At 35.0% G+C, this 24,191-nt stretch overlaps 1 protein-coding gene across 2 annotated transcripts in view; it reads left to right on the top strand.

Moving 5' to 3' along the window:
• Positions 1–23,266, top strand: part of LOC311084347 (uncharacterized protein) — a 44,767-nt gene extending 21,501 nt beyond the window's left edge. Inside the window, exons 1-9 of one of the 2 annotated variants that reach the window (XM_084116315.1) lie at positions 1,519–4,436; positions 17,988–18,028; positions 18,140–18,460; positions 18,579–19,726; positions 19,810–20,142; positions 20,285–20,398; positions 20,662–20,741; positions 21,105–21,193; positions 22,402–23,266. In XM_084116315.1, the coding sequence (XP_083972441.1) occupies positions 19,663–19,726; positions 19,810–20,142; positions 20,285–20,398; positions 20,662–20,741; positions 21,105–21,193; positions 22,402–22,417 (696 nt within the window). In that variant the 5' untranslated portion in view covers positions 1,519–4,436; positions 17,988–18,028; positions 18,140–18,460; positions 18,579–19,662 and the 3' untranslated portion in view covers positions 22,418–23,266. Of the gene's footprint in view, positions 1–1,518; positions 4,437–17,987; positions 18,029–18,139; positions 18,461–18,578; positions 19,727–19,809; positions 20,143–20,284; positions 20,399–20,661; positions 20,742–21,104; positions 21,194–22,401 lie in introns of those variants that run through there. The other variant, XM_084116316.1, reaches the window with a different exon arrangement.
• Positions 23,267–24,191: the final 925 nt, after the last annotated feature.

A 24,191-nucleotide genomic window follows, 5' to 3' on the forward strand; every position in this document is an offset into this window, starting at 1 on the left:
AGAACACTCTGCACCATTAATAATTAAAGTTTTAACAGAGTTTCTTTCTTGACGCTTTTTTTCTAACTTACAGAAGTAAGCTGAGTTTTTCTCCCCTTTTTCCATCCACTTGGCTCTTGATCTAATATATGCCCCCTTAGCTTTTCTCATATAGATTTCATCTAACTGTGATTGCAAAAATACCAACCTTGATCTATCATCCTCCGTTAAACCTGATTTGTTCGAATATTCATTTATTTCTTTAATAATAGAGGTCTCTTTTAAAGTATAAGATTTGCTTAACTGTTTACTATAAGAGATAGATAACTGTCGAACTTTGTATTTAAAGAATTCCCATTTACTTATCCAGGAAACCAGGCTATTATCATTAGAAATATTTAAAACAGTATCCTTCACCAATTTCATATAATCTTCATTTCTGAGAAGGTTAGAGTTAAACTTCCAATAACCCTTGTTACGGAAAGGTTTATTTTTATGATATATCATCAATTCAATTGAACAGTGATCTGTTAGGGGAGCTGCCGATATACTAGATATAGTTTGATAAGGCAAAAAACTATGAGAAATTAACCAAAAATCAATTCGGGACTTGCAGGAAGCATCAGGTTTAAACCAAGAAAACTGTCTTAAATGGGGGTTTGACTCACGCCAGGGATCTATTAAGCCTTGTTTATTACAAAAGTGTAATAATAATGAATTGTAATGATTTACATTATATTTAGTTGGTGACCTATCTAACCACTCATCATACACCATATTAAAGTCACCACCCAATATAATAAAATCAGTAGCATACTTTACTTTCATTTCCTCTAATATCAGTGAAATTTCTGAAATTAAAGATTTGTTTTTGGATAAATTGTTATAACCGTACACATTTCCTAAGACAATGCAACAATGTTCAATTTTTTGAATGCAAAATAACCAATGTCCGTCCAAGCTAGATCTTGACAGATAATATTTAGCTAAAATAATAAAGTTAATTACATATTTTTCATTGGCTGATAAATTTGGCTCAGTGACTATAAGAAAGTGCGAGTAACTGATCGTCTTCCCAACGTGTTGTTTACGTGTGAAGACACGTTGTAACACGTTTTTTTTTTTTTTTACCTTAGTTTAACTTCTTATTGTATCCTCTAACTAGTCCACATTTGATTACTGCAATGGCTGATTTAGAAAGTTATGTACGGTGTATTATTAAAGTTAAATATAACAGAGGCTAAATATTATTGACAAACCTGACATACTTAAACGGTTATTTTGGAAAAGCACGATATTCTACATAATTTTTCTCCATCTCTTTTCCTTGTTTTCAACACTACAATAAACTGTTTCACCTAATTCTGTCTGTGCTTGGGTTCGTATCTCAAAACCCTGACATATATATATATATATATATATATATATATATATATATATATATATATATATATATAATTGGTGATTCTCCAACTACAGGCACTTTTGTGTCCTTGGCCTTTTTTTGTAGATAAATAAACAAACAAGTGCACAAATAAATTGTCATTATGAAGTTCATGCTCCAACATCCTAGTAACCACCAAATCTTGCTCCTTTTTTCTTTTTAAAAATGCTTTTGCATGGCTGTTTATTAGCAGATTTTGCAGTTTTATGCTTGTCCCCAACCCAGACTGGCCCTCTTTGAATGTTAGAAAATTATATTAAAGGATCAATTTAAAAATATTTTTTAACATGTTTGTCTCAAGGACAAATAAAATAATATCATACCATCGAAATTCCATATGTATATCATAATTTTAAACTATTTTTGGAATGAAATAAGTCTGTCCCCAGGTTTTCCGTCATTTCCACCTCCCTCAACAAAATCCACTTTAATAGATCCACCTTAAATATTTTATTTACTTGGTAATCATGGAAATAATAGTGAAAAGGACGTATTAGTTGAAGATGAAACTTCAGGCACATGCGCTCTTCAGCACAAGAAAATAAATCAAGGTAACTCAAGCTTTTATACAGAATATTTTTATTCAGCGTAATTTCCACCTTGGCTGTAGTTCAGTTGAATTATGTACAACAAATATGAAAATAATGTATTTATGTTTATTACGAGTAAACAACATAATAAGTCCAAAAGTAGCTAAGCCTGACATGAGGGAGTGCTAATATTGCAGAAAAACTGCTAAAATGTCATTTCCACCTCTGAGAAATTACAGGCGTAGCTTTGGACATGATATATGTAGTTTTTGTGTGCTATTTGCATGTTCTCATGACATATTTGTGCTTTTGAAATGAGAACTTTATATATCACCATTCCAGTACACTCTAAATTTATTTTTATTTATCTATATTTATATGAATGTTTTGAGCAGGTTCATATAATTTGCATATCATTTGTAATCATTATTTTTTTAAACTATTAGGTATACTGTTCAACTCATATATGTTAAATAATAAAATACATGGTTAAAAATATTTTGGACTGGCAATTTAAGTAAAAATAAACAGAAACAATCTTTCACCATAAACCGTCATTTCCACCACTTTCCACCACTAGTTTTTAAGAAAAAAAAAAAATAAGAATAACCAATGATGTGGATCTAAATGTATTTTAAATCAAGTAGTAATAGTTCATTACTTACAATATATGTGTGAGTGACTTATAATAAACATAGACCTGAGCAAAAATGAGATGCTGTAGGCAAAAATCCCAACTCGTGGCATTTAGCAACTTTAAATAAAAATGCATTAAGTTCATGAAGTATTAAGATTTATTTTGTTACATGATTAGGTAGCCACTGATGCTGCTGACTGATACATAATCTTATATAACAGTTTTACAATATTATATTGTAATAAAATACATAAATTGAAAAGTGGTGGAAATGACATCTTTGAAAGCGCTCTTCAGAAAAACTGTTAAAAGTAATAATAATCCATGGAGTTCTAAAACTGCCCACTGTTATATTGTGTTAGAAGACAAATGAATGAAGCTAGATAGATTGTTTTAAGAGTGTTTTAAGAGAGTGAATTTTCCATAAACTCACAGTGCCAAAAGTGCTCCTAGTTGGAGAATCACTAATGTTAATGCAATCTTACAGAAATCAAGGATTTGGGACGATTATAATGCCATGCTGCAACCCACTTTATGCCCCTTTAGCACTTTATTCAATAATATGTTTACAAGATGAGAACACGAGAGACAGTGAAAATGCATGTTAGAAACAGTGTTTACATGACCTCTCTCTATGACAGAATTTATATATCAGAGTTCATCAGAGTAAAAAAAAAACATCAACATCTTGTTATGTTAGAGGAACTCACTGTCTTGCAGCCCAAGAGTCAGCGGAGTCAGCAAAGTAAATTTCAGAATGAAGATGAAATCATGGTAAAAATGAACAAAGTAGCCTATAGGCAATAGATTATATTGGATAATCTTAACTGCGTCTTTCTCAATGTGTTACTACCATGAAAAGTCAATGGGCAACTAATGACAACATGGTCCATGGCATTGAAGACTTTGAAATTAAAACCCTTTATCTTATAACTTTTAACTCTTACTTGTAAAACAACATATCAGACAATATACAATTAATCAGTTTGACAGATAAAAAAAAAGGAAAAATACAACAACATTAATTAAAAGCCTATCACTGTAGCCTATACAGTTACAATAGGTGAGTCTGGTGTTTGAAACATTAGAGTCATGAAATACACAGAAAGTCATGATATAGCCTACAGGCGATAACTTGTTCAGTTCATCACTTAGAATAGCCTACAACACTAGAATAGGCTTATTCAGGGAAGTGCAGGAAATGGTTGAGTATTATTTTACGTATAACATCTGTAGGCCTATTTAGTGCCTATCATGTCCATTTATAGTCTTTACAGATCAGCTTGTATACTTGTATGGTTAAAAAGCTGCAAATTTCAAGACGCTGACGTCACGTCAGGTCGTCACGTGGGTCACCCGTTTGAAAGTTCAAGACGTTCGGATAGACGTTCGATCGGTCGGTCGGTCGTTCGGATGTTTGATTTTGGCACGGAGTACGCGCCATAGCATCCAGCCGCAGCCGATGTCGAATACACCTAAAGTCTAACCGTATCAAACTTCTACCCGCTAAATTGTAGCATTCTTTACACGAAAAATTATATTAAAAATTCACAGACAACATATGTTCACATTCATGGCACAATTCAAACGGGACCAGAAAATAATTATTTTCTCCCATTCACTTGCATTGACGATTTTTCAACCTAGAGGTCCAGTGGGGTTAGCGGAAGGGGCGGGACTTACCAGCTCTATTCCATGGATTATGCCAGAGTGTTATGCGATGACGGGCATACGAGTTTGTAGTGCAGCCATAAAGAAAGAAACATTTTGGAAAACAGAAACGTGAAGACGCATAAACCGCTGATCATTGTTGGCGATCGGCCAGTATGGTAACCATGACACTACGGTATGTTTGTGCTTTGACAATCCCATGTCACACGCGTGTTTATAACACAATTTTATGCACAATTTTTGAGTAGGATTAGGTGTGTTCGAACTTCGAAGTTCGGCCTTAACGATTGGTGAGATTGCCGATGGCAGTCATGATCATGGCACAATTATTTATATAGACTAGCATAATATACTTTATATAGACTAGCGGTTTTTATAAAACATATTTTTTAAGCAATTTTACAGTAAAAAAAACAAACAAACAAACAGCCGCATCTCGTCTGTAAGGGCAGGAGGGGCAAAGCTCCACCAAAATATTAACCTAAAACACAGACCTCTATATAAACTGAATCAACTATAAATTGTAATGTGTTCAGAATTCATACTTTGCAGTCACGTGACTAATGGATACCTGGCGGGCAACAAACGGGTATTTTCAACGTAGAGTCCTGTTCCAGGTCTTTCTAGTAGCCTAGCTATCAAGTCTGTTAGCGAGCTAGCTGCATAACTATGGACTAGGATTAACTCCAAGGTAGCTAAATTGTGTAAAGCAGACATGTTTTTTTTTTAAGATAATCGAGCAGTAATAATTCCTCCGTAAATAATCTAGCTCTACTGTTGGGTCATCTCTGGTTCTCATTTAAAACCATAGATATCACAAACCTCAAAACAACCTATCACACACTTTTGTTGTTGTTAGCAAAAGACGACAGCTGTTACTGTGCGTTCACATCATAGACTGTATGGTATTATATTAGATTGCAATCTGTATATAGATATATTATTGTATATTAGATTGCAACCTGTCTTTTGAAAATCATATTTCATATGTTACAAGAACAGCCTTTTTCCACCTTAGAAACATTGCTAAGCTACGTAATATGCTATCAGTTTCTGATGCAGAAAAGTTAGTTCATGCATTCATGACCTCGAGACTAGATTACTGTAATGCTTTATTAGCTGGTTGTCCTGCGTCCTCATTAAACAAGCTACAGTTAGTCCAAAATGCCGCCGCTAGAGTTCTTACTAGATCAAGAAAATATGATCATATAACACCGATTTTATCATCACTACATTGGTTACCTATAAAGTTTCGTATTAATTACAAGTAGGGCTGGGATAAACAATTATTTTTTAAACGATTAATCTAGCGATTATTTTTTCGATGCATCGATTAATCTAGCGATTATTTTTTCCAGTCCGATTCGATTTCGATTCGATTATCTCCCCATTAATTGACTAATAGCAATTTATGGGTCAATGACATATAAGGATTTTCGACAGGTCAATTTTAAAATACTAAAAAAAATAATACCTGTTGCAATTGTTCAAACATTAAGGATGTTGTGTACACCTAAATTCATTTAAAAAATTTAATTTAAGTGATTTTAGTGTTTTTTCATCTAGATGAATTGTCCGTAGCCTTAAAAAATGTCATGTGGTGCGACCGTGATTTATCTTAAAATTAATTAATTTCCTTAACATGCTTAAACATTTTTTTTACAAGTTCTTAGTAATTAAAGTGTTTAGAAACCAAGTTTTGCATTTCTTTTGAGTTTTTGTAAATAATGATCTCGTTTTTTGTTCTATAATTTCTGAGTTGCCTTCTTAAATCTAGTTAACAGACTTACTTTTCCTGTAAATCACATAAAACTGATATAAATGTTTTAAAAATATAATTTACTAAAGCATACTGTATCAGTGATTCATATTTCAGCCACAGAAATAAGATATTTTATTTTACATTTAATACAGTGATTGCTTTTATTGGTCGCACCACATGATAAGTGGTCGCTCCAAATGATACGAAGACCTTATATAGTTAAAAATCTATTTAAAGAGATCAATGAACAATACATTTTATACAAATTTTTTTTTATTTAAACCAGATTTCATACAAATTTCACAGAATTTTCCTGAACATAAACTTTTTTATGCATAAACACAAGTGGACCATTTCTTTTAACTTGACTTAGAATTTCTTTCTAACAAATAATGATGTTATAGATATAAATTATTTCATAAAATTATTGTATACAGGTAACATTTGGGGTCAATAGTTTTTTAAGTAATTAATACTTTTATTAATCAAGGACACATTCAGTTGATAAAAAGTGACAGTAAAGATATTTAGGCTATAATGTTACGAAAGATTCTATTTCAAATAAATGCTGTTCTTTTGAACTTTCTATTCATCAAATAATCCTGACATATAAAATGTATCACAGTTTCCACAAAAATATGAACATTGATAATAATCAGAAGTGTTTCTTGACCAGCAAATCATTAGTGACCCTGGATCACAAAAAACAGTCACAAGTCACACAGGATATATTTGTGGCAATAGCCAACAATACATTGTATGGGTCAAAATTATCAATATTTTTCTTGTATTCCAAAAATCATTAGGATATTAAATAAAGATCATGTTTCATATTTTGTAAATGTCCTACCATAAATATATAAAATATGTATTTTTGATGAGTGAATATAGCAATATCGGTAACATAAATGGACAACATTAAAGGCGATTTTCTCAATGTTTCGATTTTTTTGCACCCTCAGATTCCAGATTTTCAGTTGTATCGGCCAAATATTGTTCTATCTTAACAAACCATACATCAATGGAAAGCTTATTTTTTCAGCTTTCATATGATGTATAAATCCAAATTTAAAAAAATTGACCCATGTGACTGGTTTTGTGGTCCAGGGTTACATATTAGAATGATTTCTGAAGGATCATGTGACACTGAAGACTGGATTAAAGATGCTGAAGATTAAATTTAGCTTTGATCACAGGAATAAATTACAGTTTACTATATGTTCACATAGAAAACAGATATTTTATACTGTAATAATATTTCACTATTCTCCTATCAAGGTACTCCGCTCTTGCTGCAGGGTCAGAATTTTTTCGCTTGGCAGTGGCATCTGGTAAAATAGATTCAAATAGTTTTAAATAAATAAATAGGCAATAATAAATACACTACTAATAAATGCATAATTACTAAACTGAAATTACATTTCACACTCTAATTTTTTGTTGTTGCATTTTTCTCATATTGTACAAAGAGTAAACAAACTTGAAATGTATGAAGAAAATATCCCAAATTGCATAAAAATCTATTCCAAATGATACTAAATTAAAGTATTTTTTGTATATAAACTGTCAATTGAATATAAAAGCATAAAACTGCCAATCTAGGACATATATCTATCATGGAAAACAGTCTGCAGTGGTCGCACCACATGATATTTGGTCGCATTATTATTATTTTATTATATGTTGTCTGTGAATTTTTTTAATAATTTTTCATGTTACGAGTTTGACAGTATATTGTACGATTCTTTGGCTAGCAGTTGTGGAAAAGGCATAACGAGAAAGACTAGCCTACATGTCGCCTATGTGATGTCACCCCATAACACATTTTCCCTCCACTTGTCAAATCACGATGCTAATGCTGCGATAATCTATGGAGACAGATCGAGATGCCTGTGTGTTTTGTACCCAAATGTCACCATTCAAACCAAATGGGCTGTTCTTTCTTCAGATTCCCGTCTGATGTAAAAACTAGTTGTAGTCCACAAAGTGCTCTCACACAAAGTCTAACCGTATCAAACTTCTACCCGCTAAATTGTAGCATTCTTCACACGAAAAAATATATTAAACATTCACAGACAACATATGTTCACATTCATGGCAAAATTCAAACGGGACCAGAAAATAATTATTTTCTCACATTCACTTGCATTGACGATTTTTCAATCTAGAGGTCCAGTGGGGTTAGCGGAAGGGGCGGGACTTACCAGCTCTATATGGGTAAAGGACGCGAATCCGGTTATTCTGCAAATGGAACAGCGCGCGTCACTCAGCTCGCTCTGCTACTCCGGTTATCTCTGTATATATATTTTAGGCAACAATAAAACGAAATATGTTATAAAACACCACACTAACTCTTTTCGTTTTCATTTAAAGAAATCTTAAACATTATAGCCACACAAATGTGGTTCAGGCAACGCGTATTGATTATATTCAATAACGTTAGCCTATTTATAACAAAACGAAATATAAAACACAACCCTGCCTCTTTTCGTTTAAATATAATATAAAAATATTAAACATTTTAATATGGTCCAGGCAATATGTGCATTTGTACTAAACAACAGATTTTGCAGTAAACAACATTACAGATCATATTCGTTGTATTAAAATTTAAAATGACAAAACTCAACCCAGTCTCTTTTTGTTAAATTTCAGTTTTATCAATATTAGCCATTATAAAAGTATAAGTAAAAGGTACAAGAAGCTATACAAATAAAGCAAACAATTCAGTCAAACATACAAAGTCAGCGCTCTAGTCTAACCATACAACGGTAAAGTTAAATAGCTTAAATATATAAAGTTATGAAACTTCACTTAGCCCTCAGCCAAAACGATTGGCCAGGGAACAAATTATAAATTCACGAGACCAAAAAACACCCGTTAGATATAGACAAGACAAATTATCTCTCATGTTTAACCACTACAGAGACGCCAGAGTCAGCGGCAAACGTCAGAACGACTAGCCGAGGAAAGGCTGTTCCAGGCGGGGTACATGAGCGCCGAGCGCCCGGTGATCGTCTTTATAAATAAACCACAGATTTGAGCCTTAAACAACTACATTCTCTCCTGAAAAACTCTTAAAACTACATTTCATGATACAAAAACAGTAGTATTATATTTCAACTGTATATTAAAAAATGGCGCTTCTAATGTTGTCATTCTCCTTGGCGCAGCCTATGCTCGTTATCAGCTGTCAATCAAGCTGTCAATCAAAGTTAACCACGCCCTTATTCGTCATACATTTTATATCTAAATACGATCTAAACTAACGAGTTAGAAAAAAATTCACCCCCCTCACAGTTGTCAGGCACTCTGAACCTATTGAAAAATACAATAAAAGTCCATGGGACCAACCTGTAAAAACATGAATTTATGCTGTGAAAACAGACATTTTAACATGGGGTCTATGGACTTTTGGGACCTGCCCCTAGCGGATTTTTGATGTATTGCAGTTTCTCGCACTTCCGGGTAGGCTTCATTTTTCAGATTAGAATGTTGCCGCTTGGTTCACAAGCCCTGAAAAGTGAAGCCAAAACGTCTCGATCGCCCCCCGGTGGCTGGTCCTAGTATAGGTCATAAGCCCCGCCTCCCCATGTTATTCAACGGGACGGGAGACCAACTAAACAATTAAATTACACTTCAAATATCTTTCTTCCAAAGGTGGTTTCTTTCATTTGCTGTCGTTTTTATCACGCTGATGTAAGTTCAAGTGTCTGTTTCAAAAATAAGTTGTTTTTTAGTTAGTTACGTGATGCGGTGGTGTAACGTCATGACTGACAGCTGTGATTGACCGGTTCTCTGAGCGAAGTAGTCACTGAAGCACCAACGGACATTTTTTTCGGGATCTTCGGAGGACTGAGGAGATTGTATTTACTTTATTTTAACAAGCCTCTTGTCGTACTGCAATCAATTTTTAAAAAAGTGTGCAGAATCCTCTCTCCCTGAGTGCATTCTGCGAGAGTGAGGGCGGAGCGTTGATTTCGCGGCTTTACTTCCTGCTCACTACTGCGCAGGTCTGGTCCCGAGATCGCTACTGCGCAGACTCAAGTTCCAATATGCCAGCGCCATATCGGGACACTGGCGGCTTCAGTTCTCATCAATGGAAGAGAGCAAAGGGGCGTCGTCCATCTTTTTTTACAGTCTATGGTTCACACCGCCACTGACGAGAGCGTCAAAGTGCCCGGAAGTCATTCATTTTCAATGAATTTTGCCGCTCTCGCTGGCGGCGGTGTGAACGTACAGTTAGCCTAGCTTAGACTCATAACACAAACAGCTGACTCGCCGAACCAGCTGGTGGTGTTGATTGACGAAACTACAGGGTAACTTAAAGAGACGATTAATTACATGATCATCATACACCTTGTATTCAAACAAATGTTGAAATTACCTTTGATGGAGTGATGGAATGATCACTGCACAGACGTGTAAGTTATACTGTGAAGGTTGCTTATCTCATCTGCGGTTAGTGCATCCAATCGCACAACAACTATCTGGCATGTCGTTTACACCTCAAAACACCAACTTCTGTATAGTAAAACTAGCGACGTCCTGGCAAGATCTTGATTAGTTTACTGGGTTTCGTTGCTAGTGAACGAAGTTCTTGCCTGCCAGCCAGTACTTGCAACGTCACATGCAATGTATGAACAGTGATGTTAGTCAGATGACACTGTAGCTTCAAATCGCGTATCGAGTACTCAGCGCAATTCTCATGAAGCTCCATGCTGGAGCGCACATTTCGTGAAAAAAAAAAAAAACTTTTCTTTGCAGTCACATGATTGATTGTCCATTAACAGAGATTGTCTTATGATAGGAGAAGAAGGATGTGACTGCAGCCTGGAGATTCCCAAAACGGGGTGGGACTCGGGAGCTCCAAAATACAATCCAACCGTCTCCATTGACTTTGGCCATCCTTAAAAAATATTCTTGTTTGCCGTAACCCGACCGACCCTGTCAATTTAGGACCGACCCAATTATTATTATTTTTTCCTTTTAGTCCGACCGACCGAGGTTTTTTTTTTTTTACTCTTTGAACAACTAATAGGCTACAAATGCAATAAAATAATATTAATTATATTTTAGTAAGTAATATGAATATAAATTGCCTATAGGTCTACATACAAACGTAGGCTATGGTTCTTTCTTTTAAATAAAAACCCTTGGCGTAATCTATGATTATTAGGGCTGTAACGATTTGCAAAATGAAACCGAAATCGCAACACTCAGATCCACGTACCTGTGTCGCGGTGTGAGAAGGCAGAATCACGACACACCCCTTCCAACTCAGAGTTATCCTTCCCATCCAGATCCAATGCTACCACATATTTAAATTACTATTGGGCAATTCCAGCGTTATGGACGTGACATTTGCAGTCAAAACTTGAAATATAAATTCTCAGAAAATGCATTTAATACCAATATATTGAAACGTCTGTTTATACATCCATACACCCTTAATAAAGGAGTCCAGACATTAGAAAAATATCAGTCTACACATGCGTTTTATATTTAATATGAGGGAAATACACATGCGTTACCGACGTGACACAAACAATCTTTAACTTCTAGGTGGCAAAATATTTTTTAGTATTTCTGTCAATTACACTGCGCAAACCAAAAGTAATATAACCACCGGATGAATAAGGGTTGGCTCTCCACAGAACATAAAATATTCATTTTATTTTATTTTTCGTGTTCGCATTTATGAGGAAAAAACAATGTTACGGACGTGAGCGCTTTGATTGTGGCACTAAAAGACTGTTGTAAAACTTTCACAGAGACCTCAAACAGGCATTTAAAACACCAAATGTTAAGGATTGGCATATCAAGCAAAATAATATTCGATGATTGTTCGAAAATCGTAGCCTACCTCTCCCCCCACATGCTCACCGGTAAGACGGCGTTCGCTCAAATCCCGCTCTGACGTTAAATTTCTCGGTAGGCCTACTGTAGGCTAATAGGCCTATGTGTTGTGCCTAGTCATTAAATAAAACTATTTAGTTTCATATTTATGTTTTAAAAAAAATTATATATATATATATATATATATATATATATAATCCATGTTGATTATATGAAAATCATCTATGTTGATTATACGCGAGTCAGCATCGTCAACTTCATCTTTGCAGCCGACACTGACACAGAAAACATATTCTGTTTTAGTTTTATTAATAAACAATTGAAAGGTCTCCTTGCTATATTTGACATATTCATAATCATTATTTTTGCCGGTGCTTTGTGACAGCTTTTAGGTGCGTGGCGCCACCCCATGACGTGGCTTCACATGTTACATGAACGTGTCACCACCGCTCAATAGTTAATAGCCTATTGTTCTTTGGTGTTCAGTTTATACAGGTTTTTCAAATGTTATTTAATAAAACAATTTTTTTTCTTCTCAAAATCTCTCTTTTTTTCCTCTCGACACCGCTTTAACTTGGCACAAAAGATCTGGAAAAACTGTCAGTGACGTCATGATATGCAAATGTGTTTAAATTCGATATCGCCATGACCAAAATTGTACTTTTATTTTATTTTAATTTTTTACATTGAATCTTGAAAAAAAAATATAGACCTACCTACCGACTTTTTTTTTTTTTTTTTGCTGTTACTGCAAACCAAAATATTTTTAAGGATGGCCTTTGCATTGTTAGAAGCTGCCTCCTTGTAATTTCTGACTTATAATAAAAACAAAACAATGTCTAAAAGCTGCTAAGTGACATGGTGTACAGCAAACAAGCTTAAAACCCAGAAATACGTTTTTTAAGCTGTCAACCCCAAAAAACAAGCATTTAAGAAGACAAAACGTGTCATATTATTACTCTGAGAACTGTGCCCACTGGAGGGGAACGTAATCGGCGACAGCCTAGGGCTAAGGGTAGCTTAGCTTACAGGGGCCGTATTCACAAAGCATTTTATCTTACCACTAGGAGTAGCCTACTCCTAAATCGCACTAAAAGATTTTAGCAAGGAGTTTTATCTTAAAAGTTATTCACAACGCCTTTCAGACCTACACTTAGTAAAGAATAATTACAACTCCTAAACTAAGAGTGAGTCTTCGTTGCTATGGATGACGTCATTACTCATGCACGAACTTGACTGGAGTGACCACCTTGATTGGCTGATGATTGTAACGCGGGAATGATTCCAAACACCTCCCCTACGATGATGAGTGACAGGTGACAGGTCTGAGAATGCGTGCGCTAAGTAGTGCGAAGGACGGAAGATGATGAATAACTGAATAAATAGCCTAAATGAATAAAGAGTAAGGCAAAACAAATAGCCTAGTAGCCTAATGAAACATATGGATTGATGCAATATCTTTGCAACATTATTGAATTAATCTGTCACTATATGCCTCTGCCTACGTTTGCAAAGAGAAGAACATTTTAATTTGATTCACAATGAAATGTTACAATTAGTTTACATGCAATGAGTAGCCTAGTTTTGGTTGTTGTTGGTGGCGTTATTGCATCCATGCCTACAATGCAAAATTGTTCCCTCGCGATTGGAAGCTCCTGTAGCCGCCGCATACGCATTTCAAAACATTGCAACGTGAAATGCCACAAAAAGCGGTTTGTGAATAGGTCTTAGTGAGTTAGGAGTCCTCTCGACTTCTTTTAAGCTGTCCCAGACTTAGGTGCTACTTTTAGGGCTAAAATGCTTCGTGAATTACTCTTAGTCAAAAAAATTAGGAGTCCTAAAGTTACGAGTGACACGCCCATTATTTTTAGGAGTTGCTCCTAAATTCGCCAGTTAGGAGCTACTTTTAGCCTTAAAATTCTTTGTGAATACGGCCCCTGAAATATAATATATAAAACTGACTTTTGGATATTTGACTTACCAGTGACAAAATGTTTACTGCACAAGTAGTGTATTTTTAGTGCATACTGAGTGTCAGGATCCCACAATTTACCCATTCGTTCCAGCCTGTATCCACTTTTGTGTCCTTAAACGCTTGTTTTTAGGGGTCGATATGATACTTTTTATGTATAGTGGACATGGTTTTCAGATTATGATGTGTGTCGCTATTTTACAACAAATTCAAACCCCTAAACCTTCCCTACACCTGAACCTAACCTTAACCAGTGAAATAAGATTACGCGACATGAGATCGCCGAGCAACCGGACCTTACCTGACAATGGGACTTTTTTAGTTGCACTAAAGGCTAATAAATTTTTACCTTCATTCATTAAAAAGCAATATATCATCATCAAAAGGCACACATCAGTCATAAATCATTACAATACTAGATTAAACTGGCAGCGATAGAAAGAACACTTCATTTTTTATTTTCATTAAACAACATACAATATAACACAATTATTATTTTTTTTAAATGATCTTCTCTTTATTCATTAAATCTACATATCGTTCCCAACAAAAGGATTGTCTAGCGTAAAACATGTTGAAGATTAGCGGACAGGCATTCAATTCATTAAAGTGGTCTTATTATGCTTTCCCACTTTTTCAACTTTATTTAGTGTAAATGTTGCTGTTTGAGCATAAAAAAGATCTCCAAGGTTACAAAGCTCAAGGACCAGACCGAACGAACGGCTCATTTGGACTACAACATAATTTTTTTCCGGGCTTTATGAAGTCATATGTCAAATGTCACTCATTTAAATAATCCCCGCCCACAGAATATGCAAAAAAGGCCTGGTTGAGCTGCTGCTATGTCAAAGAGACGCTGTTTTTTTCCCACAACTCATTTGTTTGACCTTCCTAAGGCTAACAAACTGGTTAAAATTGTGGTTAAAATTTATTTAACCTTAGTATACCTTAACATTATAATCCCAATGTTTATCTGTATGCTGCACATTTGAGAACAGCTTCCAGAAATAAATAGAGTATCATGCAGGCTAGGCTCAAAAGCTTCTCCATTGACATCCATTCTGTGTTCTGAAGAAAAAGTTCATACTTTCGAGTGTTTAGCAGAAGAGTAGACAAGCTTTGGGACATAATATCCTGTCATAAAATAGCGTCTTTAACGGTTGCTCTCTGTCACATCCTGTCACGTAAACTGACCTGTCAACCATCTTGTCACAACTAACATCCTCCACATTTAATTTAATTTCCTACTGTATCGGAGAGAAAAGCAGTAGCACATTATTTTCCAGTGTGAGGTATTGTCCAATACATCCTTCAAAAGTACCCCTTATCGCACAACTTTGCCCTGAGGCAACAAAAAGAAAAACTGAATTTCTGAACATGCAAAATAAAATAAAAACTTCATAAAAGCTGCCAAAAGGCTTCTCTACACCTTCATACATACACACATATTTTTTTATGCACAGTTCATGTAATTTTAAATAAGATTATTAAAGCATACAAACCTTGCATTCTTCTCACACCATGTGCTCCTGTGACTATGTGTCAGAAAAGGATGTCCCGCCTTCAAATGGTGCTTGATAGTGACTCCCACACCGTATTGGACTGAAACTTTTTCAACCCTTCTAATTGGTTGCAATCATATAAAGAAACTTGTACTGAACATAGGGCTTAAGAAAACTTTTCATTGCCTGAGGGAAACGCTGTGTGACTAGAGGGTTAGCCCCTAGTGACTAGGGAAAGTTCCCCTAACTTTCAGCTAAAGTTCTCCTAATGTTTTTACTCTGATATCACCCATCCTGTTGTATGTCAGTAATCATCCAGCACTTCCCTTACCCTATATAGAGTGTGAAGATGTCATGCCTTGTTGCATGCTGGGACAGCAGCGCTCTCTTGTGAGGATCATAGATACTGAAATTGATACCATTACCTAGTTATGTTTTGCACAAATTTGTAATGGAAACGCGCCTAGTGATCCATTTGACTTGGCACCCAAAACACCGGATTACAGACTCCGAAGCACTACCTCTACTCACTTACCCAGACATTGTGAACTAATCATCTTCTTTTTTTTTCTTTTTTTTTTTTTGGCCGATGTGCATACACTTTAAATGTTAAATAGAAGAATTTTTCCTCAAGCCAGCAAACTGTGAAAGCATAGTCATACTCGCAAAGGTAAAATGTCACTCCCCTTTTAGCCTAATTATTAAACCTAACAATTCAAAAACACACATAAGTTAAAAACATAGGTTGCAGTTTTGACTGTTTCTACGTGATATACCATAACACTAAGTTGAAATACATTCTAGTGACGTCATTACGCAATGGAGTAAAAGAACCACTGAATAATTTTCTCAACTGGTTCGTTGAAACAAACAAACCTGTTCGTGGAAATTAATCAGGCTTCCAGTAACTATTGGCAACTGGCAAGTGAGGCGAATTAATGAGTCTGAGTAAATTAATGAATGAGTAAATTATCACACATCTTTACTTTGTATTTAAAGCAGTGCATCATTTACTTGTGCTATGAATTAAAAGGTGCCCTTTTCTCACTCACTCACTCACTCATACACCCAGAGAAAAAGAGAAAATCCGCATAGGCCCATGTATCATGTCTAGTACAGATACAGAAGTTTGTTTGCAGAATGTTTGCTTAAGAAGTTTAGTATGTCAGTTTTTATCTATCTGTACTTTTTATTATTGTTGAAACAAGATGGGGCTGGTCTTGGGCAGTAAACCCCCAGACTGAAAATGGTGTGTGTGTGTGTGTGTGTGTAATATTATCTTCACTACAAGGATGATGTATGGCTTTGAAATCATGCACTCCTCTGGACACAATTGTCATTAGCTGTGTTTCCATTTGCCTATATTTATGCAAATTTTGAGATATTGCATAACCTCTGGATGGAAACACCAAGATTTTGTATCAGTTCTAAAAAAAAATGCATATAAAAACATATGTTCAATTGAAGCAGAAAAAAAAAAAAATAAATAAATTTAGACAAACTACATAGAAAAAGCATTTACTGATTAAATCCTTAATTTCGAAACAAACTGATTTTCCTCAACAGAGGATCTGATTGTTTAACTGGACTAATCAGTGAATCAATTTCATGTGCACAGCATCTCAAATGTTTGTTTGGGTGTAATGAACTCCGTTCCTTTCAACCGATAAATTCTTCCGAACTCAAGATAATGTGACAATGACAGTGTTTATTGCAGGTTGTTTCTCAGTGATACACTCCTCAGTTTGAGGTACATTATGAGATGTTGCAACTGTAATTCATTTCCTTCAGAATTAACAAGAGTATGTCCATCAACAAACCAATGTGTATATTTCTAATTTATTGCGGTGCACATGCGGGAACTGTATAAATAACGGAGCATATGTTCGCCCAGCACTAACGTGAATAACTGATGTAACATACAGTAAACATTGGTAAAACAAATCTTGCTCCATCCTTCATCTTTACTCAAGTAGTGAGAACGGCAGACGATCTGCATTAATAGACACAGTTTTAGGTAATAGTGGCCCAGGCCACAGCTGATTAGCAGAAGTATTTCAGTAAGACAGTAATAACGTGAGTTAGCCGGAAACTTACACAATATAAAACACAAAACTACATATTTTGAACACCCAGTAGAAAATATATGCATCAATAATTATTCATACTTACAGGTTGTGATTCTGAGGAGTAAGCAGGTCCAAATAAACTGGGTACTCACCCATCTTTCAAGAGCATGTGAAACCTGCGTTGAACTCTGAGATTTGAGAAGCAGTCGTCAGTAAAATTACATTTAATGGCTGGTCAAGTTGTTCGCGGACAACGTACATCATAGACGAGCATTATGCAAATGTGTCTTCTAGTGATGTAGAACCATCACGCAGTGGGATTCGAAACCCAAACGACTCGTATTGGTGGTTCAGAGTCGATTCTTTCTTTTGGGAGATAAAAACATTATTTATCGTGCACTTTCGACTTTACAACTGTGCAGAACTTTACATTCACAAACGGCTATATTGCACACTACATGAAAGGGAATATTTGAAAAAGCATAATAGTAATGGACAAGAATCATAGATGGTGCAGACTTTGTTTATCAAATATTAACTTTGCTTTCTCTCATTTGTGCAGATGCTGCTTCGTTGTATTACTTCTACATCTGACAGGCCAAGGTTAGTATTCACAGACCTCAGTTAAGATATTTGGTATCTATTGATGTATTTTAAGTTTGGTGCAGTTTTTGTTGTTGTTTGCTTTCTAACGTAAATTACTCTTTTCCCCAGTGTTTCTGCAGGACTCCTCAAGCAAATTTGAGCATGTTGTTGGAGACAACGTCACCTTGCCGTGCTTGTATGAGAATAAACAAAGTAATGTATTTTGGCGACACAATGTAAGCAGGAAAGTGTTAAGTATTATAAATGGCCAACTCGCACTACAAAAACAGGACACAATATTCCAGAATCGAACGGAAAGTTTGTCTTCAGGTTATGCAAAAGGAGACTATTCAATTACGCTGACAAATGTGGAGTTAATTCATGCAGGAAACTACACTTGTTTTATTCTAGAATCAAAAGACGAAAAGAAGCTACAGCTCTTTGTCAAAGGTACATGGAATCCTTGTTTGGCAAATGACGGTGTTTTAAATTTCCATTTTATCTCTGTTCAACTTTAATGAATATTTACAGAACTGCTTTTCTCTACATTGTATTGTTTTTCTTACAGAAAAGCCTGCAGAACCAGCTCAGAAACAAAGAAACTCGTCCATGGAAACACAATCACTGAAGATTATGACTTTCCTAACTGCTCTATTGGGACTTACTCTGCACTTTATCTGAGTTTTGCTTTGAGTGCCTCATTTAGTAACAGTGACCAGTTGTGTTTGCTGTTGACATTACTATTCTCAATCTTTATCACTTCATCTAACTAAATGCATAAGTGTGTGCACTCCTGAACTAATATTTGTTGAAACACCATTTGATTTTATTACAGCACTCAAGTCCATTTGTTAACAAACAAGTATTTATTACTTCAATGAGGCTATTATTATTACATTGTTTAAATTAATACATTTTTTGCCAACGGTGATTTTGTACGTTAATTTCTGAAATACATAACTGTTACCTCTGATAACAGATCACTCTAAATTTTAATGTGGACTCATGCATTTTCTGTAAAGATGATTAACTGTGTATTGTGAAAAGCGCTATGAATTGAATTGAATTGAATTGTTTGATAGGAGTCTTTCAGCTTGGCACATCTTGACTCTTTGCAAAAAATGTTCCAGTTGTGTAAAATTACAAGGGCCTCTTATTGCATGTTAGTTAGTAGTAACTATTCTCTATTGCAGTTACACATTCAGGAAATGTAGTACTTCAGTAGCACCTGCTGGTGGAATCCTCAAACTGCAAATGCACAGATTTTTCAAACCCAGAGTAGAATTTGTGGTCAGTGATATTGTGATTTTGGCATCTTTCCATTCCAACTTGAGTTGGTGGTGTTTTACAAATCATAAATATGCGTAACAAAAAGCCTGTTAGCCATTTTTGTGTGGCTGATTGGTTTGCAGTTTAAATTTACTTTTTTTTTCTTTTTTTTTTACTTTTTTTGGCTTTCCTTTTTTTGTATATTTGTACAAAGGAGACTTTGATATAATCCACCCTGCTTCATATGATGTCAAATTAATTGGAAAAAGGAATAAATAAGTGCTTTGCAATCATGAGTTCATCTCTGACTTCCTCTCTGGTCTGTGTGGTCGAGGTTTTATCTAAAGCTGCTGATGTTTCCGCTCACAGTTCGAGATGTGTGAATGATCACTATAGCAGATATTATTCATCTGGATCAGAAAATGAAGATCATACAGCTGCAGATCTGTGAGTTTCTCATTTCTCATTTGATTGAGTCAGTTTTCTTTTGATTTTATATCTTAATAAATGTTTTTATCTTTCTCTCATAGATCTGTTCATGTTGTATCAAGCCACAGAGAGTCTAACAAACGTACCAGTAACTTTAGGATCTGATGTGATTATAACCTGTGATCTTGATATAGAGGAGATTTACTGGTACAAACTGAAATTACCGGATCCTCCAGTGTTGATCTTACGCACTTATGATAGAACAGTTGAAGGAGGTAAATATGAAAACAGCAGCTTTGAACACAAATACTCAGTGAAAACTAACAGTCGTCTGTTCATCAGAAATATCACCATTGATGAATTAGGAGTTTATTATTGTGTGAAAACTAGTGAACCAACTAAATTCAACAACGGCACCAAAATCTACATCAGCGGTGAGTTATTTTATCATTTCATGTCTTTATAAACCACATGATGGATTCCAGATTGAATATACTGTATGAAGAACTAATAATAGTTTTATTGTTCTGTTAAAGACTGAAACTGAATAAAGATTGAACTACAAACCTTTTACAGACTCCGTCCACAGGAATCAGACAGATGACGCTCCACAACACCAGATACCATGGAGAAATATGACCATCATCATATCTGTCCTGCTGAATGTGCTTCTGACCATTGCATTAATAGGTTTGTTCATGTTTTACTACATTAAAAGTCTCATTGAATCTCTGTTCAATAATTTCCTATTATCACTGTAAAGCTGCTTTGAAACAATCTGTATTATTAAAAGCACTATATAAATGACGGTGACTGAACGAACTACAAGTAGAAAAAATCTAGATCTACACAAATGTAACAATATCCTATCTTATATCAGTCTTAATTTAGTTTTTAATTGTGTTTGTTTAAACTGTCAAAAGGTGATGTTTATTCACTGTTGTTTTCTGCAGGTGTGGTGATAAACTGCCTTCATGCAACTAGAAGATCTAAAAATAGTTCAGAGAACCCTCAAAGTACAACTCCAGCTCAGGTAAGAATAATTGTGTAATGAATGCTTAATTTTTTTTAAATGGCTTAATTAGCATACTATTTTCAATTAGTGTTGTAGATCCATTATTTGAATGAATATGTGATATACAGTGCAGTATAACGACCACTAAAATGCATATTTGACTGTTGTACATTGCACTAGTTTTATGTCTCACATAACCGCACTTCTATTTGTCAGATCTCTATTTCATGTCCATTTATAGATTTAATTGATTATTGCAAAGTAAACCCGTTCAGACACATCTACTTCATGTCGGAGGTTTTGTTTTATTATAATGATCGCCTGGCTGTACATTATTCCTTACATATATGGCCATTCATTGCTAATATCTTAATCTTTCAGTTTGCTGAAATTGAATTATCCATGCCTCCCGGTGGAAGCAGGTCTTGCCAGGATCAGGCCATCTACTCTCTTCTACAGCCAATAAAAACGTAATGATGTATGATATTTAATGATTTACAGGTGCTGGTCATATAATTAGAATATCATCAAAAAGTTGATTTATTTCAGTAATTCCGTTAAAAAAGTGAAACTTGTATATTATATAGACTCATTACATGCAAAGTGAGATATCTCAAGCCTTTATTTGTTATAATTTTGATGATTATGGCTTACAGCTTGTGAAAACCACAAAATCAAAATCTCAGAAAATTAGAATATTACATGAAATTACACAGTGATACCATGGTCATTGAACCATGTTTTGGTTCTTTTGGCAGTGTGGGCCGGTGCAAATCCTGCTGGAAAATGAAGGAAGCATGAAGTGCTCTGAAAATGTCCTGGTAGACGGCTGCGTTGACTCTGGATTTAATAAAGCACAGTGGACCAAAGTCCTCTTTTCTGATGAGAGCAAATTTTGCATCTCATTTGGAAACCAAGGTCCCAGAGTCTGGAGGAAGAATGGAGAGGCACACAATCCAAGATGCTGGAAGTCCAGTGTGAAGTTTCCACAGTCTGTGTTGGTTTGGGGAGCCATGTCATCGGCTGGTGTTGGTCCACTGTGCTGTCCACTCAACGCAGCCGTCTACCAGGACATTTCCAGAGCACTTCATGCTTCCTTCAGCAGACAAGCTTTATGGAGATGCTGACTTCATTTTCCAGCAGGATTTGCACCTGCCCACACTGCCAAAATAACCAAAACCTGGTTCAATGACCATGGGATTACTGTGTAATTACTGTGTGATTTCATGTAATATTCTAATTTTCTGAGATTTTGATTTTGTGGTTTTCACAAGCTGTAAGCTATAATCATCAAAATTATAACAAATAAAGGCTTGAGATATCTCACTTTGCATGTAATGAGTCTATATAATATACAAGTTTCACTTTTTTAATGGAATTACTGAAATAAATCAACTTTTTGATGATATTCTAATTATATGACCAGCACCTGTATAATATTCATAATTTGTAAATAAAAATATAAAGTTTAACATTTCTGTACTTCTATTTGTGGGATTTCATAGATTTAAACACTTTAGTTGCGTAATCTGATTCATATCAAATGCACAGTAATGAACATGGAAATCGAGATCAGATTTGAAACAAAGTTGAACAAAATCTGTTGTCATGTACATACCTTTTTTTTTTTTTTTTTTTGTATATTGTTTTTTTGGTGATTTTCCTTTTATTGTTACAGGACAGTAGAGAGATGACAGGAAACGAGGTGGGAGAGAGACGGGGGATGGGATCGGGAAAGGTCCACGAGCCAGGACTCGAACTCGGGCCGCCCGAGCGCAAATGCCATTGGCGCCGACATCATGTACTCATACTTGTATGAATGCAGACAGTTAGTAATGATCAGTTCTGAGATTATTTGACACACAATGTTTAAAGTTATGAAAAGTAGAATTAAAATACTTACTGGTTGAACATAAAGTGCTGAAAGTAGTGGGCACTGGGGCTATTTTCCACAACAGGAAATTGTCAAAAAGACTAACGGTCCAACGGGAGTTTCCACGACTGGTGGTTTTAACCACGAGGTTGATCTGCACAAACAAGAGTATTTTGCATGCATGTTTTTGTGTGTTACCTTGTTTGCTGCTTAATGAATTGTTTTATGTTTAAACATGCAGTGTGGTCGATGCTGTAGAGTGGTAGATATATACTGTTCTTGTCTGGTATTAAATGTTGCTGTTTTGAATGGAGATCTTGCTTTTACAGCGCTGACTTGTTCAGACTAGCAGTGGAAATTGCATGTAAACCACAGTCTAACGGGGTTTCTTGGGCCTGAAAGCAGCTTCTTAGCCCAGTTTCATGAAACTTGCAACAAATAATGCTTAATCTCACCACAGATCAGATGGCACGTCTGAATATAAAATTCTTGCCTTGCATTGTTTTTCTCAAATGTTCTGCTACTTTTATGTTTCATAAAGATTTGACATGCAGCTGGTAATGTCAAATCTTAATCTGTAATCTAAAAGCTGTAATCACAGCGTTTTCTTTTTTCTTGCGTATTAATAGTTTATAATGTTTTAACCTATTAAAACACCCACTTCTGCTAATCTCTTGTGGTTGACGCGCTGTGGTTTCTTGCAAACAAACTTTTCCGCTGTTTGGTCACTTAACTGACACAGCTCTAGTCATGGTTCACGACTGTGAGTTTATTTATATTTTGTTTATATATTAGTCATAGACCAGGGGTAGACACCAACATTTATTTTATGCATATGAGAACAAGGCTGTGAGAGATAGACATAAAATCTTTATTTTTAAAACTCAAAACTTTCAACTGTTTTATGGAATTGTTTTTTTTCTATCTTTTGTCCACTGAATAGTCCATTTGTGTCTTTGCGAACAGTGTTGACGTGTTTTGTGGGCAGGGCCTACCTGGTGGCCGAAAGTGACAGTTCTGCTGTAGCAGTTTATTGAAGACACGGAATAAAAGATTAAAAAAAATAATAAAAACGTAATTTTGAGTAAATATCACAATTCTGACTTTTTTTCCTCTCAAGTTGCAAAAAAATCATGCTTTAATAGTAGGTTGGTAGATTTTTTTTAAATTACGAGCAAGCCAGATTTTTACCACCATTTGGCATGGTACAATTTTGGACCCTAATTCATGCATCATATCCAGTAAAAAAAAAAAAAATTAATAATAATATTTTTTTTAAAGTAAGATCTGCGCATGGGTTTTTAAGGGATCATGCGTCTTGTAGATAGCCTGCACTGTAAAAAATTCTTTTGTTGACTTAACTCATTATTTTTTGTTATCTTTTTGCATGGATATTTTTAAGTTAAACTAACTTATTTATAAAAGTGTACTTGACAAATTTGGAAAAGTTTACCTGACAAGTTATGAAGTTCAATGAACTGATTTAATTTAGTTAAGTTAACTTCGAATTTAAGTTAAGTCAACTAAAGTTAAGTTTTCTAAACTACATCCAATAAGTTCAGCAAACTAAAGTTAAGTTTTCTAAACTACATCCA

This window comes from Abramis brama (assembly GCF_963993115.1).
Source record: "Abramis brama genome assembly, chromosome: 6".
In the NCBI taxonomy this organism is placed as follows: Eukaryota; Metazoa; Chordata; class Actinopteri; order Cypriniformes; family Leuciscidae; genus Abramis; species Abramis brama.